General features: G+C 41.1%; 2 protein-coding genes and 1 pseudogene across 4 annotated transcripts in view; 1 reads left to right on the top strand and 2 right to left on the bottom strand.

Moving 5' to 3' along the window:
- Window positions 1–7,231, top strand: part of LOC137268084 (putative N-acetylated-alpha-linked acidic dipeptidase) — a 137,598-nt gene extending 130,367 nt beyond the window's left edge. For 2 of the 3 annotated variants that reach the window (XM_067802591.1, XM_067802592.1), the window contains exons 17-19: window positions 90–177; window positions 2,029–2,121; window positions 2,395–7,225. In XM_067802591.1, coding sequence (XP_067658692.1) covers window positions 90–177; window positions 2,029–2,121; window positions 2,395–2,587 — 374 coding nt within the window. In that variant the 3' untranslated portion in view covers window positions 2,588–7,225. Of the gene's footprint in view, window positions 1–89; window positions 178–2,028; window positions 2,122–2,394 lie in introns of all 3 variants that reach the window. The other variant, XM_067802590.1, reaches the window with a different exon arrangement.
- A 3,451-nt stretch (window positions 7,232–10,682) lies between these two features.
- LOC137267795 (serine/threonine-protein phosphatase 6 regulatory ankyrin repeat subunit A-like) lies at window positions 10,683–13,641 on the bottom strand. Its single transcript, XM_067802234.1, has 3 exons — window positions 12,079–13,641; window positions 11,089–11,877; window positions 10,683–10,889 (listed from the first exon to the last, which is right to left on the bottom strand). The coding sequence occupies exons 1-3, from the start codon at window positions 13,639–13,641 to the stop codon at window positions 10,683–10,685; spliced, it is 2,559 nt and encodes an 852-aa protein (XP_067658335.1).
- An 8-nt stretch (window positions 13,642–13,649) lies between these two features.
- LOC137267794 (uncharacterized) overlaps window positions 13,650–16,104 on the bottom strand; it is a 60,648-nt pseudogene continuing 58,193 nt past the window's right edge.

The following is a 16,104-nucleotide window of genomic DNA, read 5'->3' as shown; positions in this document are numbered from 1 at the left end:
TATTATACTGATTGATTTTAAACTTTATCACAATCACTTCATCATTTCAAACCACCCTCTCTCATATAACCTATTTGTTTCCCTTTCAGATGTGCTGTATGCTGCAATTCAAAATTTCACAGATTCAGCACACATATTTCAGAAACGTTTTACATCTATTGATAAAACAAAAATAACGTAAGTACTGACTATATTTGGATTATATACCATTTAGCTAAATTTCTACTAATTATTGACTGTGCAACACTGAACATTATAAGATGTTCGCTCGTCACGAGGGGACCATGGGCTGAGGTACCTTCAATGTTTGTTTACATTTCCTGAGCATAAACAAACATCGAGGGTACCTCCTACCAAACACCTCAATGTTAATTTTGAACTATTTGAAGTATGAGTATCAGATTGTACACTTCAGCCAACCTGAGTGAATCAAATGATTTGAAACTTGCATCTTGCTGTTTTTTCCTGTAGGCATTGTCTCAGTTTAGTCGCCACGATATAATTCCCCTTCTTAATATTCACGGGGACTACATTGGAATGATTTGTCAAAATTTATTTATTGGACTGCAAGGCAAATTTTGGCATAGCCACTGCCAGATATGGCGAATGACACAAGAAAAACAGATTTAAAATTATCTCCTTCCATCGATTTGCATTTGTAAAACATCAGTAATTTCCATATGTGATGCAATGTTATTTGCGATAACTTTCATGAAGGACCAAATGAGTTGCTATTGGTATCAGGGTGTATTGCAGTACACCTCAGTGGTACATGAGGTGCACTGAAAATAATAGAAGAGCGCTCAGCCAATCAGACAGCGACATTTATGTGTGAGGTAAGATAATGTAAGTTCACTTGTCAGAGGGGAACATTGGTTGTTTACACAGGAGCTTGTAGCAGTAAAAACTGGCATCAAGGTATATACTGTCACTAATGGGGTCTCAGCACTAAGCACCAACTTTGTTTCAGCCAAAATCCCTGCTCAGCATTCTTAGCAGTAACACACCTATTTTCTTGTTTATTTCACAGTATACACAAATAATGTGCACTGAAACATGGTGATTGGATGGCACCAGTCAGCACACTCTAATCAAAGTTTCAGAGACACTTACACCTTACTGTCATAATGAGTTTGCATACATTTATTCATTGCAAACAGGATTGTGTCATACCTGTTCTCTATTGACGACCTTGGCCTTGACCTGCCCTGCACTGAAAAGAGTGTGCAATCTGCTGGGACATATTTCATTTACAGACATTAAGCTCCCTGGCTCTTTTTAGTGCAGGGCAGGTCAAGGTCAAGGTTGTCAATGGTGAACGACCAAGGCACAATCCTGTCGGGATTTCAATTACATGCAATGATATTGTTAAAGACTACTTGAAGATTGGATTGTTTGGTCCAGACTCAATTATTTACAGACTGCCACCATATAGCTGGAATATTGCTGAGTGCAGTGTAAAACTAATCGTACACACCAATCCAGGTTATAAGACTGTAGGTTATGTTTTGGTATAAACTATTACAGACAAAGCTTTTTGCATAGAATATTTATCATCAACACCCAGTTTTCACCAAATATTTGCAGTTATTCTGGATATTAACATTTATATTCCATCCACTTGGCATAGGTGTCTTATAATAACCAGTAGGGCGGTGGGGTAGCCTAGTGGTTAAAGCGTTCGCTCGTCACACCGAAGACCCGAGTTCGATTCCCACATGGGTAAAATGTATGAAACCCATTTTCTGGTATCCCCCGCCATGATATTGCTGGAATATTTCTGAAAAGCAGCATAAAACTAAACTCACTCACTCACTCACTCACTATAACCAGTAACATGAAGTTCATAATCAATGCAAAGGCATATTTTGTGCTTGTGATGCTAGGAACAACTTACATGCAACACATTATATTTCATCCAGCATGGCCAGTAAATAAAAGGCTGCCATGTTTTTATCTTCTGAACATTCCGGCATCTGTTGGCTCTTTTCTCTGAACCTACTCTGGATCATATTTGTTCTGTTTCAGTGAATTTGCTTTGCACAAGATGAATGATCAAGTTATACAGCTGTCAAGAGCCTTTATAGCACAGCAGGGTTTTCCAGGGCATCCACAATACAGGTACAGTTGTCTCATAGTACAAGTACAGGTGTCTCATAGTACAAGTACAGGTGTCTCACAGAACAGGTAGAGATGTGTCCTAGCACAGGGTGAGATGTCTCATAGCACAGGTAGAGATACCTCCCAACACTGACACATATGCCTCACAGTACTGGTAGATTTGTTCCTATAAGTATGCAAGAACCAGCAACAAATAACTAAGCATGAACAAAAGCGAAAAATGTTTTCAACTTTAATTGAACTTTTGAAATTCATTGCAAATGTTTGTTTCAGGAACGTTTTAGTGTCTCCTCACCCCGAGAACCTGAACGATGAGACAGTGTTTCCAGGGTTGATCTGGGGAGCCATTGAGGGCCGGAGGACAGGCAACTGGGATATGTTCAGACACCAGCTGTCTGTACTACTAGTGTGTTTCAGGCAGGCGAGAGACATTTTGACAGAAGATATTATCTCCGCCACATTGTGAGAGCTCCATGAAGGGAGATAACTTGTGACTATGCAGGGGAGGGTGGTGCATCTTGCCATAGACGCTAGCTGTATATATACCATAACATTCCCTGTAAGGTGTGATGTAGTACTAGACTGGCAGCTTCTTATTGGATTATATCACAGGTGGCATTGAATATCTAGTGCTCGGGCATGTGCATTGAAGTGACATGCCCTGATCAAAGATATATTTCATCAATCATTTTAAAGGATTCAGGTGTCAGTAATCCTGGACAGGGAAAACATTTGACTGCCAGGCATATGATATATATTCAGATATATATTTGTTGACATTCCCTGATATTGGTGACATCCATGGTTTGGGGCCTGTGGATACTACATGATGGCCCTGATAATGGATTTTATGTTTTGGTGGATGGCTGCCATGAGAGCATGTATTCTTCATGATTTGACTTTGTGGATCTTGGTGTTGGGCTCCACTAACAAGGACTTTCTGCAGCAATGTTTCACTATCTTGTAACTTGCACCATCAGGTGTTAAATATCCATGTATTGGGCTGGTGACTGTTACAGATGGTCCCTTGTAAAGGACATTGTGTTTATTCATTACTTCCTAGCAATGATCGGGCAACAGTGCACAGATGAGCAGTGGATATGTCACGAGACAGTTGAAGGTGGATGTTCGGAGCTTTTGAACAAGTTTGAAAAAGCAGCTACAAAAGTTTAAGGTATCTCTGGGTGTTCATACAAAGTAACTGACTTCTGGTGAACATGCTCGTGTTGACCGGAAGAAGTGACAGACTTACCTATCTCATTCCCTTGTGTGATGTAAGATGTGTAATGTCAATATCAGTCAAGCTGTATCAGATGGGTGATGCCAACATCACTTCAGCTGTATCAGATGAGTGATGTCAACATCACTTCAGCTGTATCAGATGAGTGATGTCAACATCACACCAGTTGTTTGAGGACGTGTGATGCCAGCTTCACTTCATCTGTATCAGACATGTGATCTGATCATCACCATACATACCTATCAGTCAAATGTATCCAGAATGGGAATATAGTGTGATACCCTGGGTGCACATCAGATTGGACTGATATTATTGGGAAGAACACATTCTGTAGATACATCATGAAGTCATTATTTAGACTTTGAATAACATGTAAATACTGATCTGATATATATACAGGTTTTTGTGATATCAGTGTATCTTAAACTGTCCTTTGCATCCCAATTTTAAGAAGGAATCCGTCAGAAAGTTTATTCCTTGGTTTGGTTTGTTGTCTTGTTGTTTGAATTTAACCTTCTGTAATCCCACTGACTTCCTGTAACTTCTTCCATGGGACATTTACAGCCATAACAGGAACGAAGACTAGGACCTCAGTCAACTGTGGTGTTCCTGGTGTGGTCTGTACAATGGAGCTTGTTGATACGTTTACTTGTTGCTCATTGCACTTGAAGCCAGAAAATCTATCAGCCAAAATTTTACCAAAGAATGTGACCTTCCAGATTAGATGTATGTATTTGTTGTCCAAAAGGCCTTTGGAACTGTTGTCATGTATAGATTCTTGACTGCACTGTTGCTCACTGATATCATGACATCCTCATAAACTCTCTGGAAATGAAGTCATTGATGTCATGACATCCTCATAAACTCCCTGGAAATGAAGTCATTGATGTCATGACATCTTCATAAACTCCCTGGAAATGAAGTCATCGATGTCACGACATCCTTATAAACTCCCTGGAAATGAAGTCATTGATGTCACGATATCCTCATAAACTCCCTGGAAATGAAGTCATTGATGTCATGATGTCCTCTCGACTGAATTGTCGCCCTAAAGAAACTGCAGTCAATCACTGATAGTTCTAAGGTATGTAGATGACATCCCCTGCTCAGCAAGATGTGAGAAGACATTAAGTTTGTCATTGTCATCACATTATTAATTTCAGACTTCCAGAAAAACTGTCAGTGTTTTGTGTTGATCCAGAAGTAGAAAGAAGCATGTTCATGTATCCTTTCCAATATGAAAAAGTGAAATGTGTGTTTTTCTGTAATATCAGTACCTGATTTCAGTAATGAAAAACTATGTACATGAAATGTCTTTCCTCGGAACATGAAGACTTGGAATGAAACATCCCAGAACATGATTAGATTGTATGACTGATCGTAAAAATCCTTCCCAGTTCCTCTGTACACCACCATTTTGAAATCGATAAGGGGTGAGAATGTCAGAAACAATGCTTACTACTCTACAGTCTGCAAATTCAGCACTGCCTTTTCCACTTTGTGTCTTTCATAAACTCCAACCCTGTCAATTCAGTGTCTGGATGTCCAGTTTTCAAAATAAATGAAAGTTTTGATGATTCTCTCTACCTCTAATCAGAGTTGAGGGATTATTTTAGCTTGGGTTCTTATGTCCAATTTTCAAAACAACAACCTGTACTAAAAGTTTACAAAGTTTAAATCTAAGTCTCCATATATCAAACTATACAATGAATACAAGATCCCTGTCAGTTAGCTTCTAATCATAGGTAGGCCCAGAGAGTCTCTGTGATTTTCAGTTGTTACATCAGAACCTTCACATGTACACAATATATGGAAAATAATAATGAATTTCTGATCCAGATTACTTATGAAATGTGCTGTGTGGGTTCTGGCAGTATAATCCAAGATCTGAATTGCTGTGATTGATTGTTTTTTGCTCTGCCATATATCATGTTTGTTATCACTGTTTTCACCTTGAAATCCAGAAATTGTTCCCGATGATGCTGTTTCATGCATAATTGCTTTTTCCTAATTTTTACCATGTTTTATCATGGAAGAGCCTGTTTAGTATCTGTTTAGATTTTATTGTATGACTTCAGCATTCAGTTATTACACCCTAAAGCATACTCTTAAAAAAAAGTAGGGGAACTGTTCTTTCAACGTACGATTGTCCAAATTGGGAGATATATGGGACTGAATCAATGTAGATACAGTAATAATGGATGTTTTTAGAATGCATCACAGCATAGATTTCATTCAAAGTAAAGCTGTTCGTTCAGTTATCCCCCTTGTTAGGTGACTGGAGTATGACATGAAAATTTCAGATTTTCAGTCAGTAGTGTGGGATTGGACCCTGAAAACTCTGACCATACACAGATGGTCTACAATGATTCATTGACCTGCATGGAAAACGTCAAGATTCATAATGGCACCACATGCATCTGTAGGAGGCTCCCATGTTGTGCATGTGCTTCCCATGCATTGTGTTTGCATGTGGTGATAACTTGAAATGATGCTGCATACACAAGATGAATGTCATTGTAACGTTCCTCAATGGGTTTTCTTTCTACCAGACTCCAAAGTTCAGGTTCCCCTACTTTTCTTAAGAGTATATAACAAAGTGGGGTAGATTTTTAGCATAATAAAGATCATGACATGTCATCAAAAGATCACGTTCAAATGGTACATTCTTCATCTGCCATAAGGATGTTGTTTCATGAGATATGATGAGGTATCACTGTCATGTCTCCTGTGACAAGGCCTTGATCTGTTATCTGCATGACATAATGCGTCTTTTTGGAATGATCATTGTCATGACATGACATCATGACAAAAATCGTCCTCATTTCTCCTGCATGATGACCCCGTGCTTCATCATCTGTATCTGTGCATTATGACTTGTGATTGATGCCATGTTCTTCATTCATTCAGCATAATTGGGATCGACAGTCATCATGTTTCATGTCAAGAAAACTTTAGGTGTGTTTCTTGAGGTAACAAAGCTCCCAAGTTCTTCCAATTTTTGTACTCGTAAAGGTGATTGGTCAAGTAGATTTGTATTTGCATTCATGTGAAATATGCTTTGACATAAGAATATTTCAGTATAGTTATTTGTGCATTTGGGTAGGGATGTTTCTCTGGTGTAAAGTGTTAACAACTTCTAAAACGATTTGCTCAGCGTTTACTTGATTAGAAATGTGGACTTTATGTATATTTTGTTCTATTTCTGGATTATTCTGCAAACAGAATCAAATGTGATGCAGGTTTTCAGAATATTATCCTAAACTCACATCAAGCTTGGGCGATTGGATAGCCCAGTGGTTAAAAACATTTGCTCATCACACTGAAGGCCAGGTTGAATTCCCCACATGGGTACAATGTGTGAAGCCCATTTCTTTTGTCCCTGCCATGATATTGCTGGAATATTGCTAAAAGTGGCTTAAAACCATACCCACTCAACACATCAAGATTGATCAAATGTTACTTGAGGATCTTGATGACTCTATGCTCCCAGAAATGACTCTACTTGATAACAGCTCAGGGTTCTCATCCAAAAAGTATTTGTAAGGTTCCGATGTCCTAAGTCTATAGATTATCATAGACTGACTAATGTCATAGCATGACAAAGCTTTTATGGATTGCACCCACAGTATCATCTGACACAGAGGACAGAGAATATCCGAAACTTGATACCACTTTATCATGATGTATGGATATTGATCCCTCTGTTTTATGTGACGAGATCTCCCCTCCTTTTTACTGTTTATCTTCATTCTTTTACCAATGTTGTGTTACTGCCTTTGTCTTTTGTTAGCGTTCAGATGGCTTTTGAAAATAATATTTCTTGCTTTTTTATATGAACAAATTGTGAATAAATATTCTGGTTAGAAATCTGTGTTGTTTTTATTGTTGAATGATTCCTTGTGTGAGTGGTGGGCGCTGCTGTAGGGATATCTATATGCTCATCCATTGTTTGGGACTCAGTGGGTATATATGTATAAATAAATACATCGTGCCATAGTATAACTGTATATTTATGCTCATTTATTGAAGTATTACTGAGAGGCTGAACATGAAAGTATCAGCACAACATCTTCTTTGGTTATACCAGGACACAAGATTCTGAAAATGAAAGTATCAACACAAAATCTTTGAAGTGGTACAAGGACATGAGGGGCTGAAAATGAAAGTATCAACACAAAATCGTCCTTGAAGTAATAGAAGGACACAAGATTCTGAAAATGAAAGTATCAACATAAAATCTTTTATGAACTTATACCTGGACATGAGAATCTGAAAATGAAAGTATCAATGCAAAATCGCCCATGAATTTATACCAGGACACAAGATTCTGAAATATAACTATCAACACAAAATCGTCAAGGAAATAATACAAGGACATAATGTTTGGAAAAGAGAAGAAAGAAGTGTTCTCGCCAAGTTCCGGAGTGGTTGTCTCACTTTAGCAATTGAAACTGGTCGTTACACCAATCCCCCAACTCTGTTGGAAAATAGAACCTGTATATATTGTCATGCAAATAACATTGAAGATGAACGTCACTTCTTGATGAATTGCGCTTTTTATTCTGTCCTCAGGACTGACATATGAAATGATGCTAAGGCGATTAATGAAGAGACTAAATTTCTATTCCTCATGAAATATGATATTTTACAACCGCGCCTGGCAAGGACTTTAACAGCCATGTTTAAGTGCATGCACGGATGCATACATACATGCGTGCGTGCGTGCGTGCGTGCGTGCGTGCGTGCGTGCGTGCGTGCGTGCGTGCGTGCGTGCGTGCGTGCGTGCGTGCGTGCGTGCGTGCGTGCGTGCGTGCGTGCGTGCATGCATGCATGCATGCATACAGACATACATACAGACATACATACATACATACATACATACATACATACATACATACATACATACATACATACATACATACATACATACATACATACATACATACATACATACATACATACATACATACATACCTTTTACTTTATTCCGAGTGTGTTTTGATGTATGATAATGGTTGTATAAATTATATTTTATTTTATTGATCTTTTATAAGTAATGTGCCCCCATAGTTCATGCGACCGGACGTCTGTATTTTATACATGTGTACATTTTATTACTAAGGCTTTTATATGTATCTACAGATGTGTTACGCATGAAGTATAGTACTGTAACCCACGGACGACAGACGCAGCAATGATAGTCCTGACACCCGACAGCTGACCACGAGCCGGGTGGATCGCCAGGCTCCTCGAGGTCCTGGTGTACCGAATGCTGCTGGCTGACCTCAGTTGTCATCATTCAGCGATATTTTCCAACTGTGTGCCGTTCATAACATTCTCTTCCCACAGAGGTTACTTGTCATGTCTTCCTACGAAACACTGTTCTATTACGGCCATATTTCGCGGTTCTCATAAAATCCCCTGGCGACAAAAAATGGCAGCAGATTTATCTCCCTTTTTCTGTCCAATTAGAACACGTGTTACATCGACCTAGATTCAACTTGACAAATGGAAGCAATGTGGAGAAACAAATATGACATGACTGAGTTCTGTCTAGAAGAAACATTTGAGTATCGCGCTGGAGAAGAAGTTCTAGTTTTCACGATGCATCCGGAAATTACCGAGACCTTGCGAACGATCACTTTTGAAACAAGGTCGCTGATTGCACTACTAAATCTGATTGCCTCCAATCACCAGTCTTGAGCACTCGCACCATGAAGGGGTCGTATTAGAACAGAGGTTACGTAGGAAGATATGACAAGTAACCACTGTGGGAAGAGAATGGGTTCATAATTAAATAAGATAATATAGCGGACCCGTCATGGAACTGCCATTCCCTATACTACTCACTCTGTATCTATCAGTACAAATGAACAGAGATGGTTCTGAGGATATGTAACTTGTTTATTACAATCAGTGTGACATTTCAGTATAGAAATGAATACATTTAACAAGCATGTGATGTACAGGAATGTGAATCTTATCAGCATGATGGTTATTAATTATTAAACACGGTAACTGATAAGTGTTGATGTTTATACGATAGTGAGTAGTTAAAATTTAACGTCACCTCGGCAATATTTCAGCAATACATTTATACAATAGATAATGTTGACGTAAAAAGTCCGCGTTTGAAATAAGTTGGAGTGTAACAATTTTCAAAACAGATTGGAAGTGTATCATCTTGGATGTGTAGCAGACCCAAACCAAATTATAACAGGGTACATGTATATTTAACAATGGTAGTTAGTGTTTTTAAGCTGTTTCGTCAAAAGTTTGTTGAAATGTATCTAGCAAGCTATCTGATACCAAATTTACATTCAACAAAGATATCTATTCCTAAATGAATAAAATAATCCTTCGCTCCTCCTTATGGCTCAAGTACAACGCTGTTTTCGGGGGTGGTCCGAGATCTGAGGATTACTCTTCCTCTCGTCATGCATGTGAGATACATGATTTACTGTCAGTGAGATGCCAAACACGTGGAAACAACAAATTCCAAATCTCTGGAATCAACCACCGATGTGATAATAACACTGTAAGTAAAGTATCTTCACTGATTAACATCCTGTTCCACAACAGTCTAAGTAAACTTAGTCCCAGTATTATTCGTTACTCTCCTACACGGAGTCTAACAAACCCCAGCAGGAGGCGGCGTCAGGTAACCTTTGAGCGACCTTTGACCGTCCAGTCAAACGTGATACGGCTGAACGGATTTAACCAGTCAGACAACGACTACTGTTAAGAGTTTGGCGGGACTTATCAAATCCCCTAGACACTGACTCTGATCTCTCTACAGACGAAAATTAAAACAAAGACATTAGACCTGCGCTTAATTTTTACTGATGACGTGGTTACCATTAGCTAATATTTTCGCAAGCTGACATCCTTGAATACGGACAAAAACGCTATTTTCAGGAACTGTTTACTCACTGTTGATAGCGTTGTACATAGCGTGCGCCATGGTAAGCTGTGTTCTGATTGTGTGAGTGAGTGAGTTCATATTTATTGTCACATCAGCAATATTGCAGAACTATCGTGACGAGAACATACTTCAAATTAAATAATGACATTGTAGATCAAGAATATAACAAACTAAAACCCTGTTGACGAAGAACAGTAAAACCACTAGTATATATCACAGATATCCATTTTGGGCTAGCAAATAAATCTAAAACAGTTTAGAGGAAAATACAATAGAGGACAACACAATATAAACACGGGTTATAGAAACTGCCAACAACTGAGGGTAGATCACCACACTAAGGAGCATGGGGACTTATATAACTTTTGTTACATTCATGGGCCCTTGCTGGATTTATACCTTCACAATGTCCGCATGTCCTCCAATACAGGCCTCGTGAATGATGTTGTTTCTGTTCTCATCCACTAATGGTACATCAGCTCCTTCTCTCACGAGTACGTCGAACACGTCCCTCTGTCCCTTTTCTGCTGCCATCATCACAGGTGTCCTCTCGTACTGACCCCTACTGTTCATGTCTGCAACCTTCTGTGAGAGGACATGCTTCACGATGTCCACATGTCCTCAAATACAGGGCGCATGAAGGATGTTTGTTTCTGTAATCATCCACTAATGATACATCAGATCCTTCTCTCACAAGTAAGTCAAACACGTCTCTGTGTCCCATCTCTGCTGCAGTCATAACGGGTGTCCTCCCGTAATGACCCAAAATGTTGATGTCTGCAGCCTTCTTTAAAAGGACATACTTCACAATGTCCACATGTCCTCCAATACACGACACATGAAGGATGTTGTTTCTGTCATCATCCACTAATGATACATCAGCTCCTTCTCTCACGAGTAAGTCAAACACGTCTCTGTGTCCCATCTCTCCTGCAGTCATAACGGGTGTCCTCCCGTACTGACCTCTACTGTTGATGTCTGCAACCTTCTTTGAGAGGACATGCTTCACCATGTCCACATGTCCTCCAATACACGACACATGAAGGATGATGTTTCTGTAATCATCCACTAATGATACATCAGCTCCTTCTCTCACGAGAAAGTCAAACACGTCTCTGTGTCCCTTTTCTGCTGCCATCATCACAGGTGTCCTCCCGTAATGACCTCTACTTTTGATATCTGCAACCTTCTTTGAGAGGGTATACTTCACCATGTCCACATGTCCTCCAATACACGACACATGAAGGATGTTGTTTCTGTTCTCATCCACTAATGATGCATCAGCTCCTTCTCTCACGAGTAAGTCAAACATGTCTCTGTGTCCGAATCGTGCTGTCATCATTACGGGTGTCCTCCCGTACTGACCTCTACTGTTGATATCTGCAACCTTCTTTGAGAGGGCATACTTCACCATGTCCACATGTCCTCCAATACAGGCCACATGAAGGATGTTGTTTCTGTTCTCATCCACTAATGATACATCAACTCCTTCTCTCACGAGTAAGTCAAACATGTCTCTGTGTCCCATCTCTGCTGCAGTCATGACGGGTGTCCTCCCGTACTGACCTCTGCTGTTGATGTCTGCAACCTTCTTTAAGAGGACATACTTCACAATGTCCACATGTCCTCCAATACAGGCCACATGAAGGATGTTGTTTCTGTTCTCATCCACTAATGATACATTAACTCCTTCTCTCACGAGTAAGTCAAACACGTCCCTCTGTCCCTTTTCTGCTGCCATCATCACAGGTGTCCTCCCGTAATGACCTCTACTTTTGATGTCTGCAACCTTCTTTGAGAGGACATACTTCACCATGTCCACATGTCCTCCAATACAGGCCACATGAAGGATGTTGTTTCTGTCATCATCCACTAATGATACATCAGCTCCTTCTCTCACGAGTAAGTCAAACATGTCTCTGTGTCCGAATCGTGCTGTCATCATTACGGGTGTCCTCCCGTAATGACCTCTGCTGTTGATATCTGCAACCTTCTTTGAGAGGGCATACTTCACCATGTCCACATGTCCTCCTATACAGGCCACATGAAGGATGTTGTTTCTGTTCTCATCCACTAATGATACATCAACTCTTTCTCTCACGAGTAAGTCAAACACGTCCCTCTGTCCCTTTTCTGCTGCCATCATCACAGGTGTCCTCCCGTAATGACCTCTACTGTTGATATCTGCAACCTTCTTTGAGAGGGTATACTTCACCATGTCCACATGTCCTCCTATACAGGCCACATGAAGGATGTTGTTTCTGTAATCATCCACTAATGATACATCAGATCCTTCTCTCACGAGTAAGTCAAACATGTCTCTGTGTCCCATCTCTGCTGCAGTCATAACGGGTGTCCTCCCGTACTGACCTCTACTGTTGATATCTGCAACCTTCTTTGAGAGGGCATGCTTCACCATTTCCACATGTCCTCCTATACAGGCCACATGAAGGATGTTTTTTCTGTAATCATCCACTAATGATACATCAGCTCCTTCTCTCACGAGAAAGTCAAACACGTCCCTCTGTCCCTTTTCTGCTGCCATCATCACAGGTGTCCTCCCGTAATGACCTCTACTGTTGATATCTGCAACCTTCTTTGAGAGGGCATACTTCACCATGTCCACATGTCCTCCTATACAGGCCACATGAAGGATGTTGTTTCTGTAATCATCCACTAATGATACATCAGCTCCTTCTCTCACGAGTAAGTCAAACATGTCTCTGTGTCCCTTCTCTGCTGCAGTCATGACGGGTGTCCTCCCGTAATGACCTCTACTCTTGATATCTGCAACCTTCTTTGAGAGGGCATACTTCACCATTTCCACATGTCCTCCAATACAGGCCACATGAAGGATGTTGTTTCTGTAATCATTCATTAATGATACATCAGCTCCTTCTCTCACGAGTAAGTCAAACACGTCCCTCTGTCCCTTTTCTGCTGCCATCATCACAGGTGTCCTCCCGTACTGACCTCTACTTTTGATGTCTGCAACCTTCTTTGAGATGACATACTTCACAATGTCCACATGTCCTCCTATACAGGCCACATGAAGGATGTTCCTTCTGTTCTCATCCACTAATGATACATCAGCTCCTTCTCTCACAAGTAAGTCAAACACGTCTCTGTGTCCGAATCGTGCTGTCATCATTACGGGTGTCCTCCCGTACTGACCTCTACTGTTGATATCTGCAACCTTCTTTAAGAGGACATACTTCACCATGTCCACATGTCCTCCTATACAGGCCACATGAAGGATGTTGTTTCTGTAATCATCCACTAATGATACATCAGCTCCTTCTCTCACGAGTAAGTCAAACACGTCCCTCTGTCCCTTTTCTGTTGCCATCATCACAGGTGTCATGCCGTACTGACCCCTACTGTTGATGTCTGCCCTTCAAGACAGACCACATGAAGGATGGTGTCTCCGCCATCATCCACTAATGATACATCAGCTCCTTCTCTCACGAGTAAGTCAAACACGTCTCTGTGTCCCATCTCTCCTGCAGTCATAACGGGTGTCCTCCCGTACTGACCTCTACTGTTGATGTCTGCAACTTTCTTTGAGAGGACATGCTTCACCATGTCCACATGTCCTCCAATACACGACACATGAAGGATGTTGTTTCTGTAATCATCCACTAATGATACATCAGCTCCTTCTCTCACGAGAAAGTCAAACACGTCTCTGTGTCCCATCTCTGCTGCCATCATCACAGGTGTCCTCTCGCACTGACCCCTGCTGTTCATGTCTGCAACCTTCTTTGAGAGGGCATACTTCACAATGTCCACATGTCCTCCTATACAGGCCACATGAAGGATATTGTTTCTGTCATCATCCACTAATGATACATCAGCTCCTTTTTTGACGAGTACGTCAAACACATCTCTGTGTCCGAATCGTGCTGCTATCATAACGGGTGTCCTCCCGTAATGACCCCTAGTGTTGATATCTGCAACCTTCTTTGAGAGGACATACTTCACCATGTCCACATGTCCTCCTATACAGGCCACATGAAGGATGTTGTTTCTGTAATCATCCACTAATGATACATCAGCTCCTTCTCTCACGAGTAAGTCAAACATGTCTCTGTGTCCGAATCGTGCTGTCATCATTACGGGTGTCCTCCCGTAATGACCTCTACTGTTGATATCTGCAACCTTCTTTGAGAGGGCATACTTCACCATGTCCACATGTCCTCCTATACAGGCCACATGAAGGATGTTGTTTCTGTTCTCATCCACTAATGATACATCAACTCTTTCTCTCACGAGTAAGTCAAACACGTCCCTCTGTCCCTTTTCTGCTGCCATCATCACAGGTGTCCTCCCGTAATGACCTCTACTTTTGATATCTGCAACCTTCTTTGAGAGGGTATACTTCACCATGTCCACATGTCCTCCTATACAGGCCACATGAAGGATGTTGTTTCTGTAATCATCCACTAATGATACATCAGCTCCTTCTCTCACGAGAAAGTCAAACACGTCCCTCTGTCCCTTTTCTGCTGCCATCATCACAGGTGTCCTCCCGTAATGACCTCTACTGTTGATATCTGCAACCTTCTTTGAGAGGGCATACTTCACCATGTCCACATGTCCTCCTATACAGGCCACATGAAGGATGTTGTTTCTGTAATCATCCACTAATGATACATCAGCTCCTTCTCTCACGAGTAAGTCAAACATGTCTCTGTGTCCCATCTCTGCTGCAGTCATGACGGGTGTCCTCCCGTACTGACCTCTACTCTTGATATCTGCAACCTTCTTTGAGAGGGCATACTTCACCATTTCCACATGTCCTCCAATACAGGCCACATGAAGGATGTTGTTTCTGTAATCATCCATTAATGATACATCAGCTCCTTCTCTCACGAGTAAGTCAAACACGTCCCTCTGTCCCTTTTCTGCTGCCATCATCACAGGTGTCCTCCCGTAATGACCTCTACTTTTGATGTCTGCAACCTTCTTTGAGAGGGCATACTTCACCATGTCCACATCTCCTCCTATACAGGCCACATGAAGGATGTTGTTTCGGTAATCATCCACTAATGATGCATCAGATCCTTCTCTCACGAGTAAGTCAAACATGTCTCTGTGTCCCATCTCTGCTGCAGTCATGACGGGTGTCCTCCCGTACTGACCTCTACTGTTGATATCTGCAACCTTCTTTAAGAGGACATACTTCACAATGTCCACATGTCCTCCTATACAGGCCACATGAAGGATGTTCCTTCTGTTCTCATCCACTAATGATACATCAGCTCCTTCTCTCACAAGTAAGTCAAACACGTCTCTGTGTCCGAATCGTGCTGTCATCATTACGGGTGTCCTCCCGTACTGACCTCTACTGTTGATATCTGCAACCTTCTTTAAGAGGACATACTTCACCATGTCCACATGTCCTCCTATACAGGCCACATGAAGGATGTTGTTTCTGTAATCATCCACTAATGATACATCAGCTCCTTCTCTCACGAGTAAGTCAAACACGTCCCTCTGTCCCTTTTCTGTTGCCATCATCACAGGTGTCATGCCGTACTGACCCCTACTGTTGATGTCTGCCCTTCAAGACAGACCACATGAAGGATGGTGTCTCCGCCATCATCCACTAATGATACATCAGCTCCTTCTCTCACGAGTAAGTCAAACACGTCTCTGTGTCCCATCTCTCCTGCAGTCATAACGGGTGTCCTCCCGTACTGACCTCTACTGTTGATGTCTGCAACTTTCTTTGAGAGGACATGCTTCACAATGTCCACATGTCCTCCAATACACGACACATGAAGGATGTTGTTTCTGTAATCATCCACTA

The sequence above is a fragment of the Haliotis asinina genome, chromosome 16, assembly GCF_037392515.1.
Source record: "Haliotis asinina isolate JCU_RB_2024 chromosome 16, JCU_Hal_asi_v2, whole genome shotgun sequence".
In the NCBI taxonomy this organism is placed as follows: Eukaryota; Metazoa; Mollusca; class Gastropoda; order Lepetellida; family Haliotidae; genus Haliotis; species Haliotis asinina.
Note: the sequence above shows the minus strand (reverse complement) of the source record. Positions and strands in the feature narration are given on the sequence as shown.